We start from the raw sequence: 24,139 nt of genomic DNA on the forward strand, positions 1-24,139 counted from the left end.
CAACAGATGGAGGGAGAGAGCATGGGGAATAACACTGGATGTGAACAAATGTACTTTTTATGTTTAAAGTTTAGCTTCGACATGTATCAGTATGTTTATTGTAGTAGACCAATGGATTTGAAACATGTACATAAAACAGAATGGATTAATCACCCTTAACTTGCTACACATTATTCTAAGCCATACTGTGGTTTGTTAAACTGTGTTCTGTCCCTGCTTTCTGAATTTGGAACTCTGGCTTGTTTCTCCCCCAGCAAACCAGAGTCATAATCGAGAGTTTATGACTGGCTTATTGGGAGAGAGAGGTTATGGTCCCTCCCTCTAAAGGCAGCATGCCCACTTTATAGCTGCTGCTGATAGACCAAAGGGAGATTTAAAGGGACAACAGTTGATCAAAGAGCTGTTGTGCAAAACTGCACGTACAAACGCTGTATCACTTAACTCTCCTGTGAATATCCTGACCCCACACAGATGCAGATAAATGCCTTCCTGCTTGGGATGGAATTATCTTTCTGGAGATCTTTGTGTGAAACTCCAGATTACTACTTCATTGACCAAAAGTGACAGCTGGAAGTTATTTCCTGTTGCTATACATTCTCCGCACCTTCTCACTAATTCCAGTAGTTACTGATTATAAGCCTCAGGAACCAGGATTGTTTACATTGTTTGGACGAGATAACTCACCCTCAGTCCCAAGGTTGCCCCTCTGATTTGAGATGGGCTTTAAAAAATGTGCAACAACCTCAACCTTAAGAACTCCCAATTTCAGAAGGTATCTCTGAATTCTGCATTTGCCATGTCTCAGGAAGCATCCTATTCCCAAGATCCACCCATGCCAAAAGAAGACACACTTGACTCCGAAGTGTCGGCTTCCCTGGTGTCTGTGTTCCAGAACATTCAGAAGATGGGCCCAGCAGTCATGAGCAAAGTTCTAGACAGATAAAGAGATGGGGATCTTCATTGATCACTGGATGAGCCTGGAATCTCAGCAATGATTCCAGAGCACTCTTCAGAATGATGTAGTTCTCACATGGATGTTAGATGAGATGTACTTATGGCTCTTCCATCATATTGCTGCCCAGTTCAAAGAGAAGATTAATGTATTGAACAAATAATTAAACAAATTAAAAATAAAGTCACCACCCATAACAAACACTCCAGAGTGGAACCCAGGATTATGCCCTTCTATAATAAACTGGCATCCATCTTACTGAATAGGAGAGATGTCACACCTATTTACATGGCCAGGAGTGGTATTCCCATGGCTGAGCAATGGCACTGAGTCAAGCAGATGGCTACTTCACACTTGGAAAGGTATTTTCATCTGCTCCAGGGACATCTGGCAACCCTGCTACGCTATCAAGACCACCACCTGCCAAAGTGCTTGCTCAGAGGTCCGCATAAAAAGCTATCCTATCTAAGCCCTCAGCTATGTGGATGGCACTGAACCTTTCCTGTCTGGTGCAGGACAATGTTTCTCTTTGGATTATTGGTAGGAGGGAACTAGCCCTCAACAGAAGCCCTCCCCCACCCCGCCATTCACCAGTACACCCATGAATGTCCTAACAATTCTAACACACCTAGCATTGAATTCCAGAGTACATGTTAGCATGCAAAGTGCACAGGTCAGTCTGCTCAGGACAATTCAGAGCAGAGGAGCTGAGCCACTAGCAGAACCTCTAGTCTACTGCATTCTTGAGACCACCATTGATGACGAAAATGCTTGTGACAGACCCACTTGCTGCCTTTCAGAACTGTCAACAGCTTCAGGCCTTGACAGGGCAGAGGAAAGAGAGTTCTTCCAGAAGGAGGAACAGGAGCTAGTGCAGAATATCCTGCTGGATTTGGATGGCAGCTTTATTAGTCTGATCGTGCAAGCCAGAGACCCCCTCCTGAAGAAGAGGTACTCATGGGAAGGCAGAGATATCCTAAATCTCTTCTCTTTTTTCCACATAGTGGAAGGAATGGTGGAAGAAGAGCTTGATGAGGAGGAAAATGGAGGAGATGCTGCCATGGGAGCCAGGCACAGACCCTGAGAACCTGCTGAGCTGCAGGAAGGGGCACCACTGACTAATGCTGAGAGGGCAATCTGTTTTGAGAAACAAAAGGGAAAAATTATAAGAGTGCAGTTGGTGAAGCACTTGATGAAGATCACAAGGGGGGAAAACTGCAATATTCCAGGGAGACTTAAAAGCACACAACGGGCTACATTCTTTTAATGGGGGGGGGGGGGAACACTACAGAAGCATCAGGACGTCTAGTCAGGTCCCTGGTAGGACTCCTTGAATGCCTTGGATTAAGCCTTTGAGAGACGCATGGCTCTCAGAACCCTCTGCTATGGCATGGCAAACCAATGTCTTGTATAGCAAATGCATTGCTAGATTGGCCAGTGGGCCCACATGCCCCTTGACCAGCATCCTTTTCCTCACAGGTAGGCTACTTGCAGCAGCGGTACATGCAGACTCCCTATTATAATCTCCACCACAGCCTCTGCTTAGGAAGCAACCCAACAAATTCCACCAGTCTGTACCTGAGCACCCTCCAGCTCCACCTTTCTCACTGCACCAAGTTGAACAGCGGCCACCACCACCACACCTCTTGCCATGTTTTGCAGCCCAGGTTTCCCAGCAGGACTTCTCTCCCTCTGCGCTGGAGCAACGTTTGCCCAGAGACTAGACAGGGGCTTGCTGAAGAGGGTGAAAGGTGGGATGGAGAATAGGAATGTCTCAGTTGGTGTGTTTCTGTAGAAAAAAGAAATGAAGTTATTATTCTGTTTCTATGGCTTGTGCATTATCAGGAATAGAATTTCTGCTACTTTTAAAATATAAAAGGAGCCACCCAACTGTTTGTAGAGGATTGATGATTCCTGCTCTTCCAAGGAAGACCGCAACAGAAAACATAACGTGGTTTGCCTCGAACTTATTTGTTCTGCAGTTGTTTGCACGAATAAAATGAAAATACCTCAGTTTTCCAGCACTGAAAAGAATGTTGCATTTGTTTCTTGTTCTGCCTTTTTTTGTTACAAATAAACATTTCTGTAAAGACATTTTTGCATCTTCAAAGCCTGTCGTCATGGTGCCTCCAGGTGGGCATCTAATAACCACCTGGGACCCCTTCCCAAGGTATTTTCTGGAGTGCCTGAAGACACCTTTTAGTTTTGAAAACAAATATCATTTTTAAAAACTTCACATGGCAGCATTTAAAAATGATTAGCACTATATCTTACTAGGGCAGGAGACTAGGGACACATTTTAGACTTTGGGACTACAATGAAAAATCAGGAGATGCCTGTGGTGAGGAGGCTCAGAGAGCATTGGCTATGGGACAGTATAGAAATGTACTAAACAAGTAATAAATTTTTTAAAATCAATCTATTCTGACTTATTTTTTTGATTATCAAAGTTATCTATTCTGTTGTGTTGTCTTTCTGTTGTAACTGACTCTTCTGTTTTGCTTGGTGCTGCTTCATCACCACATAAACACAGAACTAAATTCCTATCCAGCCTGTCTCTCCACATCTGACTTTAGATAAAGAAATAAAAACTGAAAGTCAAGAACTTAGAAGAAGCAAGGGCTGGTAATTAGTTTAGACAGAGCCATTTTCATGAAAAGAAAAACTGAACTTAATGCTCAAGTTTAATAGGTAATTCAATGTGTGAGAATCTTAATAGTCATTTATTTTATGAGACTATAAGTATAGTTTTAACATGTTTATGATAACATGTAATTCTACTTACGTTTTTAAATGAGTGAATTTTTGTATTTTCATTTTTGGGGGGGAAATCATTAATTTTTATCCACTCTGACCCCCACTACCCCAAGTTGTACAATAACTTCCCATTTTTAGAAAGGAAAGGAAAAACCAAGCTCAGAAGCTGTAGAAATCACCCTGCTACACCCTCTCTAAACTAAATTATAATAAATTTATTTATTTATTTATTTTATTTATTTATTTAATTACATTTATATACCGCCCCACAGCCGAAGCTCTCTGGGCGGTTTACAACATTTAAAAATAGTAAACATTAAAAGTATACAATTTAAAAACACACACACACACACATAAAAACAGTATAAAAACAACAGTATCTATTTAAAAACAACAATTGTGGGGTCCATTAAAAACAAACTTAACGTTGTTAAATGCTGTTAAAATGCTGTTAAAAAATGCCTGGGAGAAGAGAAAAAGTCTTGACCTGGCGCCGAAAAGATAACAATGTTGGCACTTGTTGAGGAAGAATCTGGTAGGAAACTCCATTAATCCCTAACCTAACACATTAAAAAACAACACATTAAATCCCACCTTGTGGACCATATCCACCCTGTCATCCTCCAACTCAGGACTTCTGAAGAATCCACTTTTTTCCAGCCAAGTTCAAAGCAAGACAAAGATGGTTGATTCAAGAAAAAGCAAACTGGCTCTCTCATGCGAAGCACAGTGCAAACTTTTAAATATATTAATACATTCCAACGAATTGGTGACACATTACAGTGGTTTAAGTATCAAATTAACTTGCTGATGTGATAAAGGATGGAAAATTAATAACTTTGGCTGATCTAATAAGGAAAATAAGAACAAGATGGTTTTCGTGGTTTCAGTATCTTCAGTTAAAGAGTTTTTCTCTCTGAGTCGGGGTGGGCTACCTTCTTCAGACTGAGAGCCAGATTCCATTTTGGAGAAGCTCTTGGAAACTGCATTCCAGTGGTAGATTGGGCCAGCCTTTCGGAATGAGGAGAAATGGCACAAAAACATCCTAAACTTCTGGAAACTTCAATTAGTTCAAAATATGGCAGCCAGGCTGTATACCTAGGGGTGACCACATTACACCAGTTTTACAATCTCCACTGGCTGCCAATTAGTTTCCGGGTGAAGTATAAAGTGTTGGTTATTACCTTTATAGCCCTACATGGTTTGGGTCCAGGCTGCCTGCGGGATCGCCTTCTCTTGCACAATCCGCCCCTCACACTCAGGTGCTCTGGGAAGAATTTACTTCAGTCAGCCAAAATTAGGCTAACAGGTATTACCCAGAGGACCTTCTCTTCTGCTGCTCCCATACTGTGGAATGGCTTGCTAGAGGAGATTTGTCAACTTAACTGTCTTTTAGCATTTAAGAAAGCTATAAAGACTGATCTAATCCAGCAGGCCTGTCCAGTGGAATTTTAGGATGTTTTAATGTATATTATGTTTTTACTCAGTTTTATGTATTTTATACTTATTGTTGTTCCCCGCCTCGATCCAAACGGAGAGGCGGGTAAGAAATAATTTTATTATTATTATTAGCCAGAAAACCACCAAATCCTGGGGGTTAAGGGAAAGAGGGTGTGGGCTGGGGAAGGGGAAATGGCCACCTGGGAACTGGGGGGGGGCATAGATTTGGTCCCCAAAAGGACTGGTGTAGGCTACATGGCTGGAGTTCCCCATCCTTAATAAAGATAAAGAAATGTAGATAAAGAATGCCAAATCTGAAAAGATGATTAGTTAAAGATACAAAACTAAAACATTATCTCAGATATTAATTATAGCAGTTGAAGATAAAGGAATTAAGTTAAAATGGGAAAATATATTAGGCACGGAAATTTCTGTGGATCACTACAAATACTTTTTTAGAATGGACCTAAAATCTCCTTATTTTTTTAAACCTAAAATATATATTGTTGGTATATGGCAAAAATGTACCCTAACGTTAGTAGCATTTGGAGGAAATCAATGAAGACTTCCTTCACTCGGTGGATTTGTTAAAATATTGGGGAATGGTTATATTCCTTCTCCTGTTTCTTCAGTAGCCCACTGAAAAGTAAGAAGCTAATGTAATAAAGCTGTGATAGTCCTACAGTGAGCAAAGGTGTTTGGGTTAAGCATGGGTTAAATAAAGCAGCATTATATGTTGACCAGGTCATACTTTAACAAAATGATAGCTTCGTAATTGTAGAGAACTACTTAAATTATGACAGCCTTCTCTAAAAGTTTAAAAACTAGGTCAATAGAAATGCTCTAAATTTGTTGCCAAATCTCCTTGATTATATACACTACTGTGCTTAGACCACTCTGAAAAATCCATATGAAAGCTATTTATCTGAGCAGTAAGTGTTTATTTGTTTGAAAAAACATTATGTAACATTAAAGTAAACACAAAGAAACATTAACAAAACATTCTTGTGTTTTAAAATGAGTCAGCATTTTGTGTGGCCTCCCTTAGAATGTGAAACTGAAGCAATTTGCTTTGGTGGATTGTTGTGTATTTTTTCAAGTAGTCCTGCGGTAGATTCATCCAAGCTTCTTGCGGGATTTGCCATAAGTCTTCTTTTGACTTTGGCTGCTTTTTGTTCTTTTCCCTGTCTGAGTGATCTCGCATAGCTTCAGTTACGTTGAGGTTGGGGCTCTGAGGTGGCCAGTTTAATACTGTGAGTGTTCCATCTCCATACTTCCGCTCTAAGTAGGGATTGTTTGGGGTCATTATCGTGCTGAAAGGTTCCCCCCTCCCATCAGTCGTTTTCCTGAAGGTACAGCATGATGAATCAAGATCTGTTTATATTTCTCAGCAGTCATAATTCCATCGATTTTGACCTTGTGTCAAATCATTACATTCCCATTATGGTAATGCTATATTCCTCTTGTGCTATTTACATCTCGTAGGACACACGATGACATTTGTTGTGGTATTTTGGACAATGTGGAATAAAAAGCAGGAAATAACACTATAAAAGCAGTATACGAAATGTGTAATGTATCTCAGTAGTTATCAGTGTACTTTAATACTCCTGTAAAGCAGTAGTGTAGCTCTCCTTCAGATCCCCTACACCGCCGGCTGAAATGCACCCCCAGACCATGACAGCTGCCACTGCGTTGCACAAAAGGCTGTAGACAGGCTTCAATGTACTTCTCGCCAACTCTTCTGACATATTGGCATCTTTGTGAACCAATGATTTCAAATTTGGACTCATTGTTCTGTAAGACTTTCTGCCACAGGTTGTCGCTCCATGCTTTATAGTCTTTTGCGTACTGCAATCTCTTCGGCTTGTTGTCTTTTTGCAAGAATGATTTCTTAGCTGCAATGTGCCCTACAAGACCATTTCTTGTAAGACTTCTTCTCACGGTCGAAGCATGGTGCCACATGACTCTGCCAGATGTTGAGCAAGCACTTCACTGGATTTCCTTCTGTCCCTCAAGGTAGTGACGATTGTGTACTGTTCATCAGATACAGATAGCTTTTTGGGTCTTCCACTACATTGTCTGTCTTCAATTTGCCCAGTTTCTTCAAATTCCTTCATAAGAGCTTGAACTCGATATCTTGAAAAAATACCTCATTATGTTGAATCAGGTGTGCTGGTGGAGGAATTCAACAAATACAGTACATGGAATGAACCTGTGCATGGAATGGCTGAGGTGCCTTGAGGAGAGGTTTGGGAAAGCCACCTCATAAGATATCAGTAACTTTTTGGAAAACACAAGGAATTCTTGTTACTTTTCAGTTGTATTGTTTATTTGTATTTATTCTAATGTTATGTAGGGTTTTTCCGAGCAAATAAGTTTTAAACATAGTTTTCTTGGATTGCCTAAGACTTTTGAACAGTACTGTATGTGGCTATCACTACTCTGATAATTTAATTCATCATTGCAAGACAAAGTACTTGTACTTCATAACCTGTTAGGAAATGTTTTCTGGGGCAATATCAGCTGGTGAAGCAACGCTTTTTGTAGCTGAATCTTAATGAGTACAAATGAATCTCAACTTCTAAACTTTTGTTAAGACACCTCTTCTTAGCATCTCCTTCATTAAGTTTCAGGAACAGCAATTCATATAGTAGACACAGAACTTTTTAACATTAATAATTAACATGAATATTCAAATGACCATGGCTGGAAAAATCCTTGTTGCCTGGTTCCTTAAACTTCTAAATAATTGATGCTGATGCATAGGAATTTAAAATTAGGGTTTTTTGTTTTGTTTTTCATTTTCCCCAGTGTAGTTGGTTCTTGATTATGAATGTAACATTGCAACCATTCTTGTGACAGGGGGACTCTTCACTTTCTTCCTTTTTCTTTTTGGGTCATGTTTAGGTTTCCTTTTCTCCATAGTTGCTTGAATGCTTAATTGAGGGCTTAAAAGAGGAGGGAGATATTAGGCATAGCATTCAATAAAACTTTATTTGGAGACTCAGCCAGACATCTTTCGAGCTGTGTAGCAGGCCATGTTTTGTTTGGCTGTATATGTAGCAATGAGTCCCCCCTCGAAATTGTAGTCACGTTGTGGCGTGCTCCTCTTCACACCAGACAGCTGTCTAGCAGGTATTTGTAACTTCTGCTACTATGCTAGAATTTCTTGTTTCAAAGTACAACACTTAAGAGCATATTTTTCAGCTTTAAAAATTGTTAGATAATAACAGGATGCTTTTCAAAATACATATAGGCTTTTCATTATTTATTGGTTCTTAATAAGATAAAATATAGCTTGTCTGCAGTTTGGTTTTAGCTTATGCCATTACGCTGCTTCTGCAACATTCATGGCCTGATCTGCTATATGGGTTTTTGGGTGATATTCAAAGGCCAGAGTGGGAGGAGGGACCATGTAGAGGCCAACAACTAGTGTTCCAGCCGGACCAGTTCACCAAGCTATGCAGTATTGTGTTCTCCCTATCTGGCTGTCTGAGTAAGGCCAAATGAGGATTTATGCTACTTCTCTGATGGGACAAACAAGAAGATCCACACAGTGTGGTATCAGAAAAATCAATAGCTAAAGTGGAGAGAAAGTTGAAATATCAAGACACTCTTTGCAAATACTGAATGGTATAAGAATACTATTGCTCTGTCCTAAAGAGATGGGCATTTAATGATTCTTGGAATTACTTTACCTAAGACTAATGTCCTACAAGTAACTTGATTCTAAATGACTGCACAAACTCTTGCATAGTTCTTCATATGTGACAAAACAAGTTTTTATTCCTCTGTGTGCTTGCAACAAGAAGCTGAAATTTGCTTCTTGAATTTTGTAGTACAGGATGACAGACTAATATTCTCAAATTTTATTTTTTAATTTATAATGGGAATTTTAGTATCTAATTCTTGCAAATCCATACTGGGACTGTCTTATGGATAGATTATATGAAGCCTGATTGAGGGTGCTTCCAGATGGAGGGTCCCTAGCACTACTAATTGGAAGGCATTTTTCAGGTAATACAGATTTTTATAATAATAATAAATAATAATATATTTATTTATTACCCGCCTCTCCCTCTGGATCGAGGTGGGGTACAACACTAATAAAAACACCATAAAATACACACAACTAATTCAAACGTTTAAAACCAGTGCATTGTTAAAAGAGCACACCATTAAAAAAGCCATCTTTCTTGTTAACGGATTTTCTGCAATAAGAAAAAGATGGAAGAAGCCGTGGGAAAACACAAGGTGCTTCTGGGTGGGAAATGTCATTGCCTGAACACCCCACCCATAAAATTCTATGAATGAAACAGGGCAATAAAAGTCTAGTTTTAGAGGCACCTGGAGTAAAAATTCTATTTTGAATGTACAATGGAAATTGTGTCAGTTGAGAGCAGCAGTGTAGCCCAAGTTCCATCTGTATAAAGCATTCTGACAAGGCTAAATGAAACATCTGACCAATCTAACTTGTATAATTTCTTTTGATTGTCATTGCACAGCTAATGCCGCCTTTACCACTCTGGCAAGGGTATTGAATTTGATTTCTGTAGTATGGGCCCTCTTCTTGAAACATTCAGATTTCTAGATGTGCATATGAAAGAAAGGAGTGATGTGGAGAGAGGATTTTTTTTAAAAAGTGTCCTTCCTCCTAGTGAATTGTTCTTAAATATGCTGCATTGGATACAAATGTTCTATTTTTACACTGCTGTTATGTTCTCTACAGTCAGGGAACATATGGGCCAGTTCAGATGTCATGAACAAATTTGGTTGCTCCTAATAAAGGTATTTCCTGACAATAGATTTTGGAGCAATTCATGTACTAATGTTGTAAGAGTTTACTTTACATCTTGTTCATTCTTTTTTTAAAAAATATATATATTTGTCTTGTGTTTTGTTGACAGAACTGGTGATTATTTGAAGGACTAGCAAATGTATTCCGGACTGGAAAATGATAACTTTCCTTCATCAGCTCCATTAGAGAACTAACTTATCCAAACAGAGGTAGCGTGGAACATTATATGTGCTCTTAAAAGTTTTATGTAAATTAAGGGAACCAGCAGTTTATTCTGTTGTTATTCCCCCATTTTCTTCTGGTAAGCTTTTCTATAGTTTGCAACAATTACAAAAAAATCAGCTCATGCATGCATATATATCACTTGATCCTTCCTCGTATAATTTAACTTGCAGCTGAATGTGTGAACTTGACTTCATTGAAAAGCATTGTGTTTGACTTGATGTGTGATTAGTTTGCCCATGATATTTCATCTATGCACATACAAGTCATTTTAGTTTTTATAGTCATCAAATGATGAACACGCATGTGGGAACTACCTAAGGACACAGGAAACGTGGGCAGCTGAGCTGGTGGTAATTTCAGTTTATGCCAAGAACAACAGAATTAAAAAGAAAGAAAAGACAGCTTGCAGGACCACAAGGGCTTGGGAAGGAATTAAGAAAAACAAAGACCTGTGGCATATAAAGGGCTTCCTGCTATTGCCTAGAACAGCCTTCTCAAACCTGGTGCCCTCCAGATGTCTTGTATATCAACTCCATTAGCCCCAGCCTCCATGGCCAATGGTCAGGAACAGTGAGAGCCTTTTGGAGGGCACTGCATTAGAGAAGGCTGCTCTAAAACCTGTCTTTTTTCCTAAGTGTAAGCCGCTCTGAGAGCCTTTTTTGGCTGAGGAGCGGGGTATAAGTATGATAAATAAATAAATAAATAATAAAACCATAACTCCACTCCCAAATAACTAAAAGAGCCCATGCAGTCTCCCAATCATTCATGGCCAACTGAGAAGCTCCCAAATATTGAGCTATGAGAGGGTAAGTCAGAGAGGAGTTTGTCCCACCTTGCAAAATCTTTCTATATTTGTTCAGCCTTTTTCAAAGCTGATATTATTTTGATACCCTATCAATCTTTTTTATAATTATTCTTTGTAATTAATAAAAAAAATGCTGAAATATTTCGAGTAATTTTAAGAACAAAGTCCCTGGTTCAGATGTAACTCTAGCTGTGCTTTAGGTGAGCCTCGGGGTTGTTTGATGCAGCATTTGAACTCAGAACTCTGGGGTGTTGAGGTCCAAAACCCACAGAGTTTTAACCCAGCAACGCAACAACGGTGTGTTCAAATTCTGGGTGTTTAAGAGTGCCAGGTTTGCAAGTTGCATTTCACAACCCAGGAATGGGTTGTTCCTGGATTGTTGTTGAAAACAAATACGAAGCGGACGTGGCGAAAGGTGGGAGGCTCCTGCACAGCCCCATCAACCTGGGGTTTATGCAACCCATGCGTTTTCGTTGCATGTGCACCAAGCCTTTAAGTTCGTAATGAATCTTAATATTATAGTTTAGTTCAGTGTCAGTATAATTGGCTCATCTTTGTCCTTCTAGACTAGCCAAAACAAGAATAGTTCCTTATATCAACATGGGGGGGTGCTTTCATTTAAGATTTATTGGCTACTTATCTTTATGTGTATTGCACAAAGAAATATAACTTCTATTTTCAGTATTATTTGCAACTTAAGATTTTTTGGTGCTCCGTCCTAGTAACTTCTCTTTCAATAGAAGAAGTTTTGCCATTTTCCCCCAGTTGAGTGTGATGCTCCATTCCCCAATCTTTAGTGACACATTTCCTCCAGCTGTTCTGCTCTTTTAGGCATTGTGATCAACACTTGTCTCTGCAGGAGGTTAGAACAGCTACACAGCAACAATCTGAAAACTTTAATTTTGTTAATAACAGCAGTAGTAATATTGGGTGAGGCATAGCAGAGAAATAAATCAAATGTATGAATTTGAGGGGCTGATTTTATGATCCTTTATTTCTTGACCTCTTTAACTTTCTGAATGAATGCATCATAGAACTTCAGAACTGTTATTTGTTGAACAGAGATTTCATAACTTCTCAACAACAAAAAGAGGAAATAGATATAATGTTATTTGACTTTAAGAGGCTTTTTGAAAGTGTTTCCTTTGTTCCATGGCCAGATTTATCATTAAAGGATATCACATGTTTTTGTTCCATGATGCATTTTAACTTTTTCCAGTAGATTTTTCTTTGTACTATATTTGGTATAGGAAACAAGCATGGATAGCATGTCTTGAAGTAGCTCCTTCTCTTTTGTCTCTCTCTTCTCCCCTCCCATTGTCACTCTTAAAAGCATAATTACATTTAAAACATTAAGAAGTAAGATTATGGTTAAAAATACCACTTGGGTTGCCTGAGATAAAATTACACTACTGGACATTGGAACTGTTTCTTCTGATTATGCCTTGTGGCAAAACTATGCTTCATTACTCCTTTTCCTTCTCAAAGGTTGTAGAAGTTGTAAGAAAATGCTTGGATCAGAACGTGGTGTGGTAGAAGAATGGCTTTCGGAATTCAAGGTGAACAAAGATGTTTTTAAAAAGTAGAGCCATTTTATAACTGTCTGGCTGCTGGATGTGGGGGAATTTGTAGCACCACCATCTCTTCTCTCCCTGCCCACATGTAATAGGAATATCTATGCATAGATAGACTTCGCTAGATTGGGGCCATTGCATTTCCTTGTTGCAGTCAGTGTTTAGAGACAACATAGATAAATAACTATGCTGTGTTTCTTCTCCTAGGCATTACCTGAAATGCAGATCTCCAGTTATGCAGCAACACTTCACCGGAAGAAAACATTGGTGCCAGCTCTTTATAAGGTCATTCATGACCCTAATAATGAGGTATGAGATAGCCAAGTTGCTTTTTAAGAAGGGCAGCAAGATTTGTATTCAGTTCATTTGAAGAGATTTCTAACTTCAAAACTTTGCTTCCATCAAGTCTGCTTTACGTTACTTCAGCAGTCTTTGACAACTGCAGAATGTTTTCAGGTCGAGTGAAGTATATTTAAATTATTTAATTGAATTCAGCATTGCTGCTTGATTTTGATGTTAGTCATGGTAGATTCTGTCATGACTACCGTCAAAACCAAGTAGCAAATAGAAGCAGCTAGATTTCAGTTCAATATGGATTACATGAAGTTTGTCATCAATGGGACAGAGGACTTTCTTGTCTTTTTAAATGGAACAGATTTTAAATGGAACTATGTTTGTCTCTGGTTATTACTAGGTCACTTAAAGGAATATATTTTCTACAATAGTAAGGGATTAAATAAGCATGACCCTTTAGCTTTAAATAAACCAAAGTTACGGTTGTGTGAATAATCGGCTTTAGCAAAGCTACTGCTGCCTTCTGAATGTATAGTTAAGAAGCACACTCTGCTGTAATGCATGCAGTAAAAACGGACCAGCTGAGTTTCAAAGAACTAGCATTGCATCCAATGGCTTAATTCCCTCCTTTCTCTTGGTATAGCAAACCCCACACAGTTGTGTATTACAGAAACTCCCATCAATTTCAAAAGCGCTCTTCCATACAGTTGCTGTTTGGACATGTGGAACTACTTGCATTTTGGGATCCTGAGCTATATATTTTGTTGCAAAACACCAAATTATAAATCAAGATTATAAATGTTATTTCTGGAGGCTTTATGGGATTAAAATGAGTGATTAGGAAATCATATGAGTGAATTTGTACTTGTGTTTGGTTTACAGGACTCGCAACAGTGTTACTTCCAAATATTCATGGAAGACTTGAATTTGTCTGTTGATATGTTTTTAAATAAGTCAAATTCAACTTCCCTGTCAAGCATGGTTTTAGAGAGCCAGTGTGGTGTAGTGGCTAAAGTGTTGGACTGGGGGTTGGGAGATCCGGGTTTTAATCCCCACTTGGCCATGGAAACCCACTGGGTGATTTTGGGACAGTCACAGGCTCTCAGCCCAACCCGCCTCACAGGGTTGTTGTTGTGAGGATAAAAATGGAGAGGAGGAGGATTATGTATGCCACCTTGGGTTCCTTGGAGGAAAAAAGGCGGGATATAAATGCAACAAATAAATAAATAAACTAAATTATGACCCTTGGATAAAATACCTGTCACCTTCCAAATTGTGCATTTCCAATGTGGCCCTCAGGGTCAGATTAGTTTCTCATAGATCAGTGTCAACCTGTCCCTTAAGAACAAGCCTGATGTTTACAGGATTGAATTTGAATAAGTATTTGAGGTAGACCTTTGCTAACAGCAAGCTAAAATGTTCTTTGCAACTTTTGTATGGCTGTGAAGAACTAATTCTGTTCTGAATTACATTGTTTTCTGAGGTATGGTTGGTTGGGAGGTTACACAGGGCTTTTTCTGTTATAATGCTCACTGTATAGAAGTTCCTCCATTTGGAGCTTTAGCAAGCTGTTAAGACCAATTCATTCCATCTGGATTTTAAGGTTCATTAAGTTTTCTGTTTGTGTTCCGATCAGTTTTATGCTGCTCTTTAATGTATTTTTTGCTGGAATTTAGTGTGGAATTTTCTTCATTGTAAGTCAGCTGAAAAAGGGGTACAAGTAATTTTAGAAATAAATACCTTGAGGTAGTATGGCTTTTATCCAAACTTATTTAATGCAAGTGTAGCAACCTTTTTGGGCCATGGGCATATTTGACAATTTGAGAAAGTGTCCTGGACAACACCACAAAATGTCTGACAAGGGAGGTATGACACAGGACAAGTAACCTCCCCAAAAGACTGAGTAGAAGGCACAGGTAGGGACAGCGCCCCCCCCCCCCACTAAACAGTTCCTTTGAACACACAGTTTTTAGCACTGACAGGAACCTATTTCACAGCAATCCCAGCTGCCAATAAGCAAAGTGTTAATTTTTAAAAATGTGGGAAGAGTAGGACAACTTGGTGGACTCCAAGAAAAATGTTTTGGGGTACATTAGTGCCAGTGGGCACCATATTGCATATCCCTGACTGTAATGAATTGATTCTCAGAGGGGAGAATCATTTACTCTTGAAATGCTTGTATTTGGGGAGGATTTTTTCCAGTGACTTCTAATGTTTTTTTTTATTATTCTGCTTCTTTAAGGGCTTTAACAAAATTTGATTTTGCTAACAAAATAATACTGCAAAATCAGTTTTGATTACTAAACTAATTTTTAATGCTGGTATATTAATGATTGTTACCCTGCCATTTTAAAACTGGTTATTTGCATGGTCTTCATTGATAGACCACAATAATAATGTTTGATCTGATGGGTGCACATGTGTGTTGGGGTTCTTTCTCTCTTGCAGTTTCTGGAACCTGTCTGCCACCAACTCTTTGAACTCTATCGTAGTTCTGAGGTTCGACTGAAAAGGTTCACACTGCAGTTCTTGCCAGAACTGATCTGGGTTTATCTGCGTCTTACTGCCAGCAAAGATAGGCAGAGTAACGGTTGCATTGAAGCCCTGCTCCTAGGAATTTACAATTTGGTAAGTAAGTCCAAATTGTTAAAGTTCTTTGCCCTTTCATATCAGTGTATATCAATACTACATCAAGACATAGGGCAGTGCTACTCTTCCATGATCTTTGTAAGGTTTCTGATTCCTGTGGAATGCTTTTATAATACCATTTCCCCTAAAAATTAGGGTGAGACTCTTCCTCTCCTTTCTATACGTTCCTTTTGCAATACTTTAAAGGAATGGATATCATGTTGTCTTTGAAGTTTTAATCCACACCAAAACAAGGATGCTCCTAGGTAGTAGAACTGCTAATATAGGAAGAAGAGTTCAACCTGTCTTGCTTGGAGTTTCACACCCCTTGAAAAATCATAGTTTGCAGCACAGATGACCAGGGCCTGGCAATGGTCAGGTGTACTTTCACATAGCTTTGGCAGGTGTGCCAGCTGCACCTGTTTCCTAGGCGGGAAAGTTCAGCTGGTCCAGAATGTGGCAGCTAAAGTTTTGACCGGGGCCAGTTATTGAGAGCATGTGACTCCCTTTTTGCAACAGCTTCTTTGGCTTCCAGTCCATTTAAAGTGCCAGTCTTTAGGGCTTTAAAGATTAACAGCTTTGTGGCCTGCCAATATCAGAGGTGTGTTTGAGACATGGAAGGGGCCTCCTTTTATGGTTGCACCTAAGCTGTGGAGGTCCCTTCCTAGGAAGGCCTGCTTTGCTCTCTCGCTCATGTTTCAACATCTTATGTTTTCTGCTATTTGTTTGGCTTGTTTTGCTTTTATTGAGGATTGTTTTATTGATTCTCAAGGGAATGAGCTTTAAACATTACTTTTATCTGTTTTCTTCTTAATCTTTTTTATCATTCTTTTTCATTGTTATTATATTTTATTGATCTGCAGTAAGCCAATCTGGTCAGTTTTTAATTGGAAAGGCAGGTTATAAATATTTGAAAGAATAAATAAAATAATATAGCACTTGCAGGACTATTGGGCAAAGGCTAAAATGCAGCTTACAGTGACTGGCAGTGAAGTAGTTGAAAACATGCTGCCCTATAAATTGTGTCCTGGTCTGGTACACAAACAGGATATCCATCCTCCATCATAGGTCCAGTCTTCCACTTGGTAGACAGTTCATCTGCAGCATGACAACCTTGGTTGCTGACATTTAAACGCATTCATGCGAGGACACTATGATGCAAAGTAGCTTAGCTTTCTAATATCTGCACTTTTGTTGTAGGAAATTGCTGACAAAGATGGGAACAATAAAGTTTTGTCTTTCACCATCCCTTCCTTATCCAAGCCATCAATTTACCATGAGGTGAGTGTGCAGATGTATTGGCAAGGGGTTCTGATTAGAAATTTAAGTTGAGTTTCGCATTTAGTCCTAGGAGAACTGTAAGTTATTATCGTCAAACCAAACTGGTCCTTCTTCACTTTGTGATATATTGTAATTGTCTGATCTCTTTTGAGAGTCTTTAATGCCACTATTCTATGCTTCCCCTCCTTCCTGCACATTCCTGGTATTTTAAAGCTATATTAACCTATTTTTATCATCTTTTTTGTTATCCCTAAGCCATCTACTATTGGATCTATGGCTTTGACTGAGGGAGCACTGTGTCAGCATGATCTGATCAGAGTAGTTTATAGTGACCTTCACCCTCAAAGAGAAACATTCACTGCACAGAATAGGTAAGCAGATGGTTCACCAGGTTTTCATTAACAAGCTGTCAAATGTATTTGTGAGTCATAAGGTATGAAGAGAAGAGTATTCCCAGATTTTGAAGTCTGAGATTGTTAAACAGAGGAAAATATTTTATGTTTGTCTGGTCAATGGGTGTATTCTCATGGGTGCCTTCTAATATACAATTCCTTTATTCCCAAGGCTTTTGTTTAATACATTAAATTTATAGCCACTCCTGAGACAGTCTTGTTCCTGGTTGTCATTTGGTTCCATTTTTAGACATTGTAAACCATTGCCAATTCATTAGTTGAATATAAACTTCCTAGCAGAGCTGGGACTTCCAGTTCGTCTTTGAGTATCCTGTGTAAAAGAACTGGAGAGACTGGTGGCCTTTTTTATCTTTAGTATTTTTGCAGTAGGATAATTAATTATGTGATTACATCTTTTAACACCTTTGTGCCAAATCCAAGTAGAATTAAGTAGAAAAGAGATGTACTCTCCAGTATTCTCTTGTCTAAATGGGTGTATCAATGGAACTATTTTGTAGTAGAATATTAGCAGTTTCAATCTCTTGTTCAACTTGTCCCCCTTTAGGTTTGAGGTGCTGAGCTTTCTTATGCTGTGTTACAACTCTGCTATTGTCTATATGCCTGCCTCTTCCTATCAGTCACTTTGCAGGATGGGTTCCAGGTGAGGATGATACTCTGGGCATTTGTTGGGAATGTTTTTTTCTGAGTGTTTCAAATCAATATGATTCTGCTTCAAAGAGAGTTATGAATTTGTGCCCATATTCTTTTTGTCTGCACATTCAGTTTGCTACTTGCTGACTTATTGATTTGTTTATAATACTTCTATACCCTGTAATGTGGATAGGGTTGCACTCCCTCTGAAAGATCAGCTTCATAGTTTAGGGGTACTCTTAGATCCATCTCCGTCACTGGAGGCTCAAGTGGCCGAGGCAGCTCGGAGTACCTGGCTGCCTATTCACTACCGGGCCAGTTTTCAGGTTCTTGCACTTATGTACAAAGCCCTAAACAACTTGGGACCAGGATACCTGAGAGAGCACCTTCTCCCCTACCAGCCTGCCTGGTCACTGAGGTCATCCGAGGGCATGCTCCTAGTGGTTCCACATAAACCCATCCTCCTATGGAATTCCCTGCCTCTGGAAGTCAGGCAGGTGCCAACTTTGTATTCCTTTCGACGCCTCCTGAAAACGTCATTGTTCCAGGAAGCCTTTCCTTAATGACCAGCCACGGTTCACAGTTTACGTTTCATTTTGTTTTTAAAAATCTATTTTAAGGTGTTTTATTCTGTTTTTATTGTATTTTAGCTTGCACACAGCTCTGAAATTTTGAATGGGGAGCGGTATATAAATATTGTAAATAAATAAAATGAATAATAAATAATGTACAGAATTTCTGATCACACTAAAATGCATATGTAATTCAATATACAAACAACATAAATTAAATAATTAAAAATGTTACAGCAAAGAGAACAATAAAACAAAACAGTGTTATAGAGCATTACAGCTTGTGTAAACAAACATGTTTTCAACTGCTTGCCACAGTTTCGGCCTCTCAGATTTTTTTTGGTCTTCCATTATGGGAGTCTAAGAAATTGGCAGAGATATCCTTCACATTTTCTCCATTAAATAAAATAAAGAAAAAACATACTCTCTCAGTACAACAAATCCAAGTGTTTAGACTAGGAGCCAGAGAACTGTCCGGCTAGTTCTCCCCACCCCAAAGGGACCTGTTTTGTGTTTCTCACACAGCAGACTCACCTGCTGCTTGGAAACTTAAGGACTGGTGCAGATATGCAATTAGCTAGGTGTAGGGGATTGTGAGTGGGCAATGTGTAGCCGTCCACATGTTTGGCCTCCAACTACAATGTTCCCTCACCATTGGCTATGCTGATTAGGGCTGATAGGAGTTGTGGCCCTCCAAATATTTTTCCCTACAAGTTGCCCACCCCTGCTTTACATTATACAGTGGGATCATTCACACAACATGCTTTGGCCTGCATCACAGATCCCTCCTGCTGGGCTTATCTACAGTTAGCTGTTACATGGGCATTGACAGTAGCAGCAGTTAAGAGCAAAGAAGCGTTGCTAGTTTATATTGATAAGTAGGACACTGAGAAACTACAAAGGAGTTGCAACATGGGTTTTTCCCAGGAAAAGATGATTGGATTGGACTTGTGTTTGTAGCAGTTGTATTGTTTTTTTTAGCTTTGCAAGAGTTGTTATGTATTGCATTTTATTGATTCATTCTCATAAAGATACTTCTCTAGAGGGAGTAAAATTGATTTCCCCCCTTGTTTTATTCAAATAGCTTCTTGGAGATTAGAATTATACTTAAATTACACAATATGTAATTGACGTTATGAAAGTGTGTTTATTCAAAATGTTAGTTAAGATGAAGATTTAAGTTTCAGGCATGCTTGCGTTTTACCAGACTCTGCGTGAGTGGGTTTCCACGGCAAAATGAAAAATGCTGGAAGGAAGATTGTGGCAGAGTGGTACTGGATCCTGACTTCATGGTACAACTACTCACTGGGGTCTACTATGCTGTGTAAGTATCCATGTGGATAACTGTAGCAGTTATGACACCCCTTCCAACTTTTATTTGAATCTGTTTTAAAGAGTTGTTTCTGCCTTGATAGGGGTTAAGTGCCAAAGTACAGTTTCCTGTACTTGAAACTCAATTCCCTTCCCCTTATTGCCTTCATTAATCCAGAAATAATTCATCCAGAAATAATTGCCTTCATTAATCCAGACTTGTCCCAAAGGAAACTGACTATTGCTATCTGAAAATCCACTTCCCAACATGTTTTTAATGCTTCAGATGACCCACAAAAGAACTCGATCGATAGTTTGTATAGCTTGGACACCCTGCCCTTTAATTATAGAGATTCTGAACTTCAAAATTAGTGGACATTCTATCTCTGGCAACACATGAGGACTATGTACAAGATGGGGTATTTACATACACTCAAATCAATGAAGACTTTAATCTTTCAATTTCTCCTTCATATTAGTCATAAAAACACACTGGTTATTGTGAATAATGTCTCAAAAACAACTCATTCTCATTTCCTTCCATGCTTTATAGGCTATATTAATGCAATTATCTTTAAGAGCTATATGAAACATAAAAGGTATTAAAGGGGATGCTGCAGGTGCTAAGATTTTTGTTCATCAATTCTATACTGCAAAAGTTGCACTAGTGAAAGGATTTGTAATCTCATGTAGATATTTTAATGCAGATAAAATTACCATGATCTCATTAGTAGGAAAACCCTGCACCTCTTTGTATTCAGTTTTTATCCAGTGAAAATCTGGATGATATAAAGTAATTAATTGATGTAATTGAGAGCACCTTCTTTTTGGCTGAATCGAATATACCGTATTTCTTCAATTGTAAGACGCCATCGATTGTAAGACGTGCACTAATTTCAGTACCACCAACAGAAAAAAAAACCCCTAAGACTCCCCTGCGATTCTAAGACGCACCCTATTTTTAGAGATGTTTATATGGGGGAAAAGTGTGTCTTAGAATCGAAGAAATAGGGTATTTTCTTTTTGTGTCACTGGGCTATTGTGGCATTGAACACTGGCCCTTCACCTAGGCTCCCTGCAGCCCTCTGCAGCCCCAGGAAATCTGCCCCAGAGGGTTTCTGAGCCTTCCTCCTGGTTCCGGTGGCAAGACTTCTTCTGTCAGAATTAGGCATTGAATCCAATCCACAATTGGATTCAATGCCTAGTTCTTCCTGTGGCCTGTCATTTTAGCTAGCTGGCAGTTTGTAAATGCCTTACCAGCCTACGTTAGTGTTTCACTGTACCAACTTTAGACCCTGAAGGTTTCACTTCTGGCTTGTTTTAGACACCACATCAGCATACCTTAAAAAAAAAAGAAAATTATATATCCCTACACCTAACTGTACACATGTGAGTACACATAAATTGTGTGTGTTTATGTTTAAAAATAATAATGAAAGGAGATGTCTCTATGTGAATAACACCCCACTGAAGTACTTAACACCATTTTCCTTTGTTCTTTGTGAATATAGTATTTGTGTGATGTTCTGCTGTGGAAAATAACCTGGTAATTTACATTTGTGTTGAAGTGACATTTTTACTATAGAAACTTTCTACTGGATTCTAATTATTCTAATGACACTATCCTGATTGGGAGAGGTGCAGGCAGAATGGTTGTAGCTTTAATAAGCTAATGTTTGAAGTTGTAGCAAAAGAAAAAAAGGGGAGAAAGTGGGGGCTGTATTTGGAAATGATGGGGAGGAAAGCTCATGTTCCAAAACGTAATGACTCATTTCCTTTTTATCCATATGTAGTTACAATGGACAGTGGGAACTTGGCCAGGAAGTGCTGGATGACATAATTTACAGGGCGCAGCTCGAACTCTATTCTCAGCCACTGTTGGTAAGGGGGAAGGGAGGAATACTGCGATCCATTGCTGTGATTAAAATGTGCATAATTATTCATATTAATTTCTGGCTTCTAATGGCTTGTATCATGTTCTAAAACCCTTTCCAACTTAATTTACTCCACAGTCTGATACCCCCTGTAGTATCAAGGCAATTTCCAAGGCAATCTTATGATAAGCAGTGGACATTGCTGTGGGTTTGTGTATGTGTGTCCAGCCTCAAAGTAAGGCAGGGATGAGCAGTCAACTGAGGGAACGTTGGAGTTAGACCAGGGAACAAGAAGTTTGCACCTTTATCTAGGAATGAAGCAGAAGCAAAAATCACATGCAGAGAGAATTGGCCCTTCTTCAGCAACTGGCCTCTAGATGAGTGCCATTTTGACAAGGAGGTACTAATTAGAGGCCCTCTCCCAAATATGGGCTGTTGGCAAGCCCTGTTGCCCCTGCCACCCTCCTTCCCTTCCCCCTCTCACTTCTAGGCTGCTAGGTGGGGGGCAGATTTGAATGAGTGTTGCCAATTGTTCTCTGTAAAAGTATAAGGCAGAGGATCAGTGCAGGCTTCATAAAAGGTAAACACAGTAATGTTGAAATCTGACATTTTTACAGCAGAGTCTAATCATTATCCTGAAGAAAAATGTGTGTGTGTGTGTGTGTGTGTGTGTGTGTGTGTGTGTGTGTGTATTTGTTGCATAGCTTTAAATACTAGCCGTTTTGCAGTGGAGTACTGGGGGGTCATTTCTTGGCAAAGAATAATGCATTTTCATCTTTCCAATAATTTGGTTAAATGGTTCGCTTGATGAATTGTTACTGGCTAGAACATTTAGTTGTGTGCTTCAGAATGCAATAATTTAAATGCTTCTTACTTAGTGAAATATTGGATCAGTTATTTCCTTTAGGAAATGACTGAATGCACTGCTAGACTGAAAAATTAAATGAAAAATTAAACCTGTTACTGGGCTCCCTCAGGGTCACTTGGCAGACCTGTAGGTGGATCAGTATTTGAATTCAGCTTTCATTCTTGACTAAAACTGAACAATGAGCACAACAGAAAATTAACCTAATTGCAGTTCATCTTTGATCTGTCACAGTTAATAATACCAATATAGGAGTATTCACATTCTTCTTTCAAACAATCGTTTTCTCTCAGCCCACTTTCTTTTCTTATGCTACTTTCTGTTTTCCTTTAGAAGTGTCTGTGGTCTTCTCTTAATTAAAAATGAAAGATTGAGTGCCTGCCGCTTTTCAAGTAGGTCTCAAAAGTGCTGGCCTAGTCATAGAAGGAAGGATTGTCTGCCAAGTGACCCTGAATGTTCTTGTTCTTCTAATTAAAGCAAACATTTCATCTAATTTCCCAAAAGCTGGATGCTGTGCCTAGCTTTTTGAAGCATTGTTTTAAAGAATGTTTAAAATAACACGTATAATGGGGGGACGGGGACGGTACGACTCATCAGCTCCCCTCTCCTGTTTAATCCTCTAACTCTAGTGTGGCCACCTGGAAATCAGAAGTGTTCATTTCCATTTCAGTTAACCATGGTTTATCATTATGTAGAAACCAGCAAAATTCTGTTTACGTTTAACTTTAGATGAAAGAAGGAGAGCAGAATACCTGGCCCACAAGACTAATTCTCCTTGCTAGTTTCCCCAATCCAGCTCCCAGAGGAAATCCTCACTGTTATCTCCCATATGACAGTACAGTGGGTATGCAGGCATCAGCTGAGTCACTTTGTGCAGAGCCCCATGGAGCGCTAGGCACCATGTGTGAAGCTAGGGGCTTGGCTAGAGTTGGCGGAGTCACTTTCTCTGTGCTGGGAGAGGCACTGGATTCTATGCCTCTCCCAGTACAGAGAGAGTCTAAAATGGGCAAGGCTGGAGTGATCATGTCAGTGGGTGTGGCTGTACCCACTGATTTGATCTGGCCCACAAAGCGGGGGTGGGGGGCATTCTGACAGCCCATCATATTATCATTGTGCACCCCTAGTTTAGGGAAACAAGCCAACTTCAAAGAATAGTTTATAATCCTAGCTTGTTTCCCTAAACTATAGTTTCAGGTTCAGAAGTAATATAAACCATGTTTAACTAAAAATGGAAGTTAACTGTTTGACCTTTTCTTTGTGGCTGTGCCAGAGGAGGAAGGGGAAGTGCATGAGTCCAAGGCTCAAGTCATGTAACATACTAAACCTTACCTTCCTGTTACATCTGAATCATGTCACTTTCTCTTCCCATGCTTGTTCTTATCTTCTGGAAGATGGCAGTGCACCTGTTTAAAGTCCAGTAGAAGAGAGACATGTGAATATTTATATTCCCAGCATTTCTTAGTGTATTTTTTGCTATAGAAAGGACATTAAGGAGAAACTTTGCCCACGGTTAAATTTGAAATTTCAGTTCCTAATTTGTTTACTGGTGCTGCCAAAGTGAGCTATGTGCTCAAGGTTCAGGATAGAAAACAATTATGTAATAAGCTTGAACATAAAAGCTACATATAATAGAAACCCTTTGATATGGAGTAAGGGGGAGTGGCACCTTTAAAACTGAACAAGGAGAACTCTTTTTGAGCAAATGGGGTAGAAAATT

The 24,139-nt window shown here is 39.2% G+C and overlaps 1 protein-coding gene across 2 annotated transcripts in view; it reads left to right on the forward strand.

Annotated features, from left to right (window-relative positions):
• The window catches only part of HYCC2 (hyccin PI4KA lipid kinase complex subunit 2), a 57,891-nt gene that overhangs the window by 16,995 nt on the left and 16,757 nt on the right, over positions 1-24,139 (forward strand). For both annotated transcript variants that reach the window (XM_063116174.1, XM_063116175.1), the window contains exons 2-10: positions 10,060-10,159; positions 12,469-12,539; positions 12,762-12,863; positions 15,297-15,476; positions 16,677-16,757; positions 17,013-17,128; positions 17,715-17,810; positions 19,580-19,696; positions 21,477-21,564. In XM_063116174.1, coding sequence (XP_062972244.1) covers positions 12,489-12,539; positions 12,762-12,863; positions 15,297-15,476; positions 16,677-16,757; positions 17,013-17,128; positions 17,715-17,810; positions 19,580-19,696; positions 21,477-21,564 — 831 coding nt within the window. In that variant the 5' untranslated portion in view covers positions 10,060-10,159; positions 12,469-12,488. The remainder of the gene's footprint in view (positions 1-10,059; positions 10,160-12,468; positions 12,540-12,761; positions 12,864-15,296; positions 15,477-16,676; positions 16,758-17,012; positions 17,129-17,714; positions 17,811-19,579; positions 19,697-21,476; positions 21,565-24,139) is intronic.

Source organism: Elgaria multicarinata, chromosome 2, assembly GCF_023053635.1.
Source record: "Elgaria multicarinata webbii isolate HBS135686 ecotype San Diego chromosome 2, rElgMul1.1.pri, whole genome shotgun sequence".
Classification (NCBI taxonomy): Eukaryota; Metazoa; Chordata; class Lepidosauria; order Squamata; family Anguidae; genus Elgaria; species Elgaria multicarinata.